General features: G+C 37.3%; 1 protein-coding gene and 1 long non-coding RNA gene across 2 annotated transcripts; both read right to left on the reverse strand.

Annotated features, from left to right (window-relative positions):
* Nucleotides 1–2,705: 2,705 nt before the first annotated feature.
* Nucleotides 2,706–3,934, reverse strand: LOC120107212. Its single transcript, XM_039120383.1, has 5 exons — nt 3,776–3,934; nt 3,605–3,697; nt 3,403–3,504; nt 2,987–3,316; nt 2,706–2,883 (listed from the first exon to the last, which is right to left on the reverse strand). The coding sequence occupies exons 1-5, from the start codon at nt 3,869–3,871 to the stop codon at nt 2,833–2,835; spliced, it is 672 nt and encodes a 223-aa protein (XP_038976311.1). The 5' UTR covers nt 3,872–3,934; the 3' UTR covers nt 2,706–2,832.
* A 151-nt stretch (nt 3,935–4,085) lies between these two features.
* Nucleotides 4,086–4,923, reverse strand: LOC120107213. Its single transcript, XR_005509114.1, has 3 exons — nt 4,866–4,923; nt 4,435–4,617; nt 4,086–4,341 (listed from the first exon to the last, which is right to left on the reverse strand). It is a non-coding gene; the product is annotated as an uncharacterized LOC120107213 (long non-coding RNA).
* Between the last annotated feature and the right edge of the window lie 1,449 nt (nt 4,924–6,372).

The raw sequence follows: 6,372 nt of genomic DNA on the forward strand, positions 1-6,372 counted from the left end.
GACATCTAGAATAGATTATGTTAGTAGTCGAATCTTTCACACAATTGAGAGATGGTTCCAAAATGCTGAAATATGAGACCACCATCACACCTCGGGAATTTGCATCTTGGCCAAGCTCTAAAGTTCCAAAGATCCTTATTCTCAATGAGTTTAGAAACTTGTTAAATTGGTGAGGACAATGTGCCTGCTGGGAAGATTTGTAGCTGTCTAGTCTTGAGTTCCATTCGTGCCACAATTGCCAACTTAGTGCCATAAGAAGCTGATAAGAATATTTTTACGGCTTTGATGAGTTGCAGAAAGTTTAGGGTTCGGGTTGTATCTTTCGCGTGAAAGGATGATCACTACAAGAATAATGGTCATTAGCGACGCTTTTTTTGGCCTTTAACGACGCTTTTAAGCGTCGCTAAAAACTCGTAAGCGTCGGGAAGGCGTCGCCTATGCTACAGTGGAGAAAATGTTTTCCGACGCATTGAAAAGCGTCGAAGGCTTTCCCGACGCTTTTTAGCGTCGGCAATTGCAAACTTAGCGACGCTTTAAAGCGTCGCTAATTGATTTCTGGTCGACATTTTTAGCGACGCTTTAAAGCGTCGCTAATTGATTTCTGGTCGAAATTTTAGCGACGCTTTAAAGCGTCGTTAGAATATTAATTTTTTTTTAAAAATAATTTTTAAAATTTCTAAACCCTGTTTACAAAATCTAAGTGCCAGCTTGGGAGTGGTGGAGCTGACTGTGGCTCTCCATCATGTGTTCAATACCCCTGAAGACGATCATTTGGGATGTTGGTCACCAGGTCAGGAGAAAAAAAATCAAAAATAGAATTGCTCGTGCCTTTTTTTCCATATCAAAGCATTTGGATTTTGATCTTGTGGATTAGAGAATGGTTTTGAGGTTGAATTGACTGAATTGCAGGCCTACCCACATAAGATTTTGACTGGAAGGAGGGGAAGGATGCATACTATCAGGCAGACCTCAGGGCTTGCAGGGTTCCCCAAAAGGGATGAGAGCATTTATGATGCCTTTGGCGCAGGGCACAGCTGTACAAGCATCTCCGCTGGCCTTGGGATGCTGTAGCTCAGCTTGGCCATACCAGGAGTTCGTTCAGGCTCAGCTTGACTTGGCTTATGACAATTTGAATGAGCTGGTTTTCATAGCTTTCCTGTGCTCAGAAATAACTTGTTAAGCTGGAAAGAACTCCAGCTCTGCTCATTTATAAATTCAGCCCTAACTGCAGCTTGAATTCAACTAGTTGAACAAGCCGGAGCCATGCTTGAGCAATTTATGAAGAGCTTAGTTCATTTGTAGCACAATCAAACATTCCAAATATCCTTTAGTTGTTTATTAGCTCTTCTACTTCAGTAGCCATAAACCATTGTTCAATATCCGGATGCTGCAAAGTCCTAATTCCAGAAGGCAACACAGAAACATTAGTATCATCCAATAAAAAAAAGGAAAGCAATGAAAGTCTTGGTCATGTTGATGTCCTCCCAAAGAATGATTCATTTGCCTTAACAAACATAAAGCTAGCGGCAACATTATATACTCTTCAACCTTCATAATTCCATTTTAAATGGAAGATTATCAATATATCAGCTGTTCTTATCGCTGTTCCTATCTTCCAGCACATCAATAGAATTTGATCATAGTAACTTGACTCCAAAAGCCTACATCTTCAATGGTCCTCCTTATACCATCGACCAGGCAAATCCTCCACAAAATCAATTCTGAAAACACTTCTGCATTTCCAAAGTAAAAGCCTCTAGAATATTTATTCATGGAAACTGCAAAAACCTGTTCTCAAAAATAAGGATACAGATTTCAAAAGTACTGGAACTACAAAACGCATTCAAGTGCCTGGCTATGCAGATCAGATATGTAATATATTTAAAAACAACAGATACAAGAACAGTGCATAGTACTCGACAACCACATTTTAAAGAGCACCTGCAGTTCAAGAAAGCCAAGGTATCTAAAATAACATTAGAGTATAGAACCCTATCACATCTCCCAATATATGGAAAACAAGCAAAGGCCATTTATGTAATCACATGAGAATAATAGGACAAGCACCATTATTAGCCAAAAAATAGGGAGACAGAAGGTTTTGGTGTCAGTTTATGCAAATGACAAAAGAAACCAAAGCATTGCTATAGGAAGATTTTTTGCTCTTCATAGACACAGTTCCGTTTTATTTTTGTTCCTTTCCAAAGGCATGTCAAGGGAACCAATTATTGAAACCAGAAAGGTTTTAAAACTTTTTTTTTTATTTAAAAAAACATCTGTCCAGTGAGTACAGAAACCCACATCCTAGGCAAGAATGCACGTTTAACAGATTAAATAGTAAAGAAATCCACAAAAACATGGGAGACTGTCTTTTGATTTCAGACAGCCATCACAAAGATCATTTCAAAGATGAAAAACATCATGCACGCACGTAAGATTTGGTTTCAAGCAGTCCTAAGCCTGTCTAAAGAAATTAACTGTTCCAGAATGTTCAAAGCATAAGAAGATTAAAAAAAAAGAAAAAGGCGTACCCTCAATTTTTGTTTCTCAAATTCTGATACAATAAAGCTTGAAATATCAGAAGACACAACATAGCCAGGACCATTTGCATATGGTGGATAATCTTCTTCAGGCCATTCCTGAAAAGGGAGGCACTAAATTTCTAAACCCTGTTTACAAAATCAAAGCCACACAACTAAGCGAGATATACACAAAATCAAACATATTTATCTAAACATTCATATTGTCAAATTACATTCATACTATCAATTTACGTTTACAATGTACTTCAAAAAGCATAAAAAAATACATATAAACTCTAAAATAAATGCTTCAGGGGTCGCTAGCATCACCATCTCTACGTGCAGATGAACTATCAGGAACCTGTAATAAAAAAACTAAAGCAGTTAAGAATACGAAAATTATTAAACTCTTTAAGAAAAATATGATACTTATGCAAAATGTTCAAGTAGATGTAGTAATTTACCTGAGGAGGGACAAACTGATGCAACAAAGATGTAATCTGATTAATCTGAGCCCTCAAAGATTGCATCTCTGTTTGGTGGCTCTGCTTCAACTCTTTTATCTCTGCCTTCAGATCATTAACTTCTGCAGTGCTACTACTCTGTCTACCATCTTGAGTATATCTATCCACTGCAGACAACTGAGTGGGGGTAACTCCAACGCCATAACCCCTCACTCGTCCATAACGCTCCGAGCCCATCAACTCGGTAAACACCTGAGCTTCGACACCTCTGGTGTTGCCGATTGAAGATGACTCTCCGATACGCTCTGAAATAAGGGATGTAGCTCTGTCCTATATCTCTCAAAAACAATCAAATTAATTTTTGAAAAATTAATATATATAAAAAATCATTGCAGAAATTATTAATAAATACATACAACTATATCTCTCGACTCCTCTCGAACAAAGCTGCCATCTCGGTGGGTGTGAGTCATCTTATAGAACTCCACCTCACCAGGTTTCCTCCCATGGTCTTCCATCTACAACAAAAAGTATATTGGAAGAGTTTCATCTTATAGAACTATATCATGATACATGCTATATGATACAAGAGTTTCAAAAAGTTTCAAAAAAACTTACGAATTCAGCTCTGAGCCTCGCATAACTCTTCGAGCCTGAAGTGTGAGGAATTGTCTGAGATGCTCGTGCGGCTCGACCAATGTCAGAATATGTCTACTACGAAAAAATTAAACATTGTAATATATTAAATATATTAAATATTATATAAGGTATTGAGAGAGAATACACAACCTGTCCTCTCTCGGAAAACCAATAGTGAACAAGCTCCCTCCACTGATGATGGTATACATCAGGAGGACAAACACGAGCAACCTCCTCCTCTGTCATACCCTCGCGCTTCCAGTCGGCCTTCAACTTCGACTTATATTCTTTTCATTTGCGGTTGAGGGATTTTAGCACCCAATCATGGCTCTCTGGAGGGAGCACAAACTTTTTCTACACCAAAACAAAAGAATGTTATAATAATATAAAATCAAAAAATTAAATTTATAATAGTAAGCAAATTAACATACAGTACCTATCAAATTAACAATATTAAATTCAATTCTTTACCTGTACAAATTTAAGAAGCTCAACTTTATAAGAAGGAAGCATATCATTCCACTTATGATAGTTGAGCGGACACAACTGACCCCTACGCGCAACTGATCCTAAGAAACTTGATAAAAGGCTTCCAGCCCTCTTGATGGGCTGCCCTAGTTCGTTGCATTCGACGACCATCTTCTCATCCTCACGAAGCTGCCACACATCCCGTGCTCGAGAGGAACCCCGTGTCAACCTCACTCTCACTTGTTCATCTATAAAAAATAATAATTAAAACATTGGAGGCAAATTAATTAAAATAATTAGATTGTAAATGAACTTAATATATGCACTTTAAATCAAATTACCTTGGATATGCAAGTCATCCATAACCTCCTGGCCTGGATGTTGCTGAGACTGGAACTCATGCTGAGACTCAGACTCGTGCTGCTGGGGCTGCTGGGATCGCATGGACTGAGTAGAAGAAGATCCCACCTGAGACTACTGGAACTCCACATCTCTGAATCGTTTTCCTCGGTGCATTTTGTTACCTAAGCAAGTACTTAAGCAATTGAAATCTGTTTAAAAATGCAAGAGTAACTAATTTATTTCTGCAAGTAATTTATTTGGCATCAATATTTAAAAATGCAAGAGTAACTAATTATTTCTAATTATTTTCCAGGTAATAAAAATGCAAGTAAAAATGCTTGGGGCCATGAGTAATTCTGAGAAAGATAATTTATTTCTAATTATCTGAGAAAGAAGAAGCCATTATTATTAATGGAGAAAGAAACGATACCTGTGGCGAAGATAATAGGATAATGTTCTTGAAATTCTCTAATGTCTTCTGCATGCCCAGCTTAATTGATTCATGATTCAAAATTCATGACATCAAATTTGGCTATAGTGATTTCAAGAGGCAAAGCAAGAAGAGAAGACCACTGTGGATATTAAACGAATAGAAGTATCTGCCACACAACAGCTGTATTTCATCTCAATATGTAATTATATCATGATCACAACCATAACCATAGAAATCATAACTACAGTCAAACACAGAGATCAGACACCTGGGCCAAATAAAAACAGAACCGGAAATACAAAACCTATAAATTAACAGAGAACAGCAACCGAACAAGACCAATGTTCATCGATGCTCAGGATCACAAAACAAAAATGACAATTGCATGCAATATTGGTATTACTACAGCCCCATGTTCTCTAATTCATCTACTTTTAAGACTTACAATGAGTAATAGACATCGATCATGCCTAACCAGTCCAAATTCAAAACTCCATGACTGTTAAAATGTTTTAAAAACATAACAATGCTGTGATAGTATATATGTTATGCAATTGAACACGGTGGACATTTTCGCAGAGTTAGGCACCATTTCTTGGTCACCCCCCGAGAAGCTGAACCAACCTGAAGTGGAATACAAGAGTAACTAAAGCATAATCCACTAGTCCACCAGAAGAGGGAAAAAATCCAAATAACACACTAAATCACTACCTAATCACTATTGAACCAGCTCATAGCAAACCACATAAATCACAATCCATAAAAAAAGAATAAGCAGATTAGGCCAGAGCAGACAGAAAATTTCAAGCATCTAATTGCAAACAGTGGATGAAGCACAAACCTTTTCTCCAACTAGACATTGAGGTATAGAAGAATGAAGTTTCAACAACTACTAATAAGTTACCCATGAGATTTGCAAGCTGCATTAAGCTCCCAACCTCCTCTCTTCTCTTTTTGCATGCAGAGTATGAAGTTCCTTATCATCTATAATCACTAAAGGCTAATTTATATTTCAAGAACAAATTTAAATATGAAGGTTAAATTCTATAATACTACTAATAGATGGAGTTACCCTTGTTGTTGCAGTTACCCCCAAAGAGTGTCAAAGAAGAAGGCCACTGTGCGTTTTATGTTTCACAATCCTGATGATGTCAGATGGTTCAAGGCAAGTCAAATATTGCTCTCAGTTTAATAGCATGGTGTTTTGACTGGTGTTTCAAAGTGAGACCATTTTAATATATTTTTCAAATTTCTACAGCCTGTAGATGTCTGGACCAAATGTGGTTGCCATGGTCGTATTCTCAAAATAGATTTTTTTGAGACCCTTTAGTACTTATGTACTTATGAAAATAAATACTAAATGTGGTTGACTCTGTTTTATGGGGTCTAGACTCGAAGCATGAAGGGTTAAGGAATTGCTCGCATCACTGCTACAGAAGCACGATGTTTAACTGCAATTACTTGTCTGACATCCACTTTTGTAGGAAATAAACTACGGTTTTGT

This window comes from Phoenix dactylifera, unplaced genomic scaffold (assembly GCF_009389715.1).
Source record: "Phoenix dactylifera cultivar Barhee BC4 unplaced genomic scaffold, palm_55x_up_171113_PBpolish2nd_filt_p 000797F, whole genome shotgun sequence".
NCBI lineage: Eukaryota > Viridiplantae > Streptophyta > Magnoliopsida > Arecales > Arecaceae > Phoenix > Phoenix dactylifera.

Excerpts from the sequence above, each read along its gene's own strand:
- LOC120107212 (XM_039120383.1), bottom strand. The coding sequence starts at position 3,871 with ATGACAGAGGAGGAGGTTGCTCGTGTTTGTCCTCCTGATGTATACCAT. Across the intron at positions 3,505-3,604 it reads CGAGGCTCAGAGCTGAATTC|ATGGAAGACCATGGGAGGAA; the intron begins GTAAGTTTTTTT and ends TTTTTGTTGTAG. Across the intron at positions 3,317-3,402 it reads AGGAGTCGAGAGATATAGTT|GACAGAGCTACATCCCTTAT; the intron begins GTATGTATTTAT and ends TGAGAGATATAG.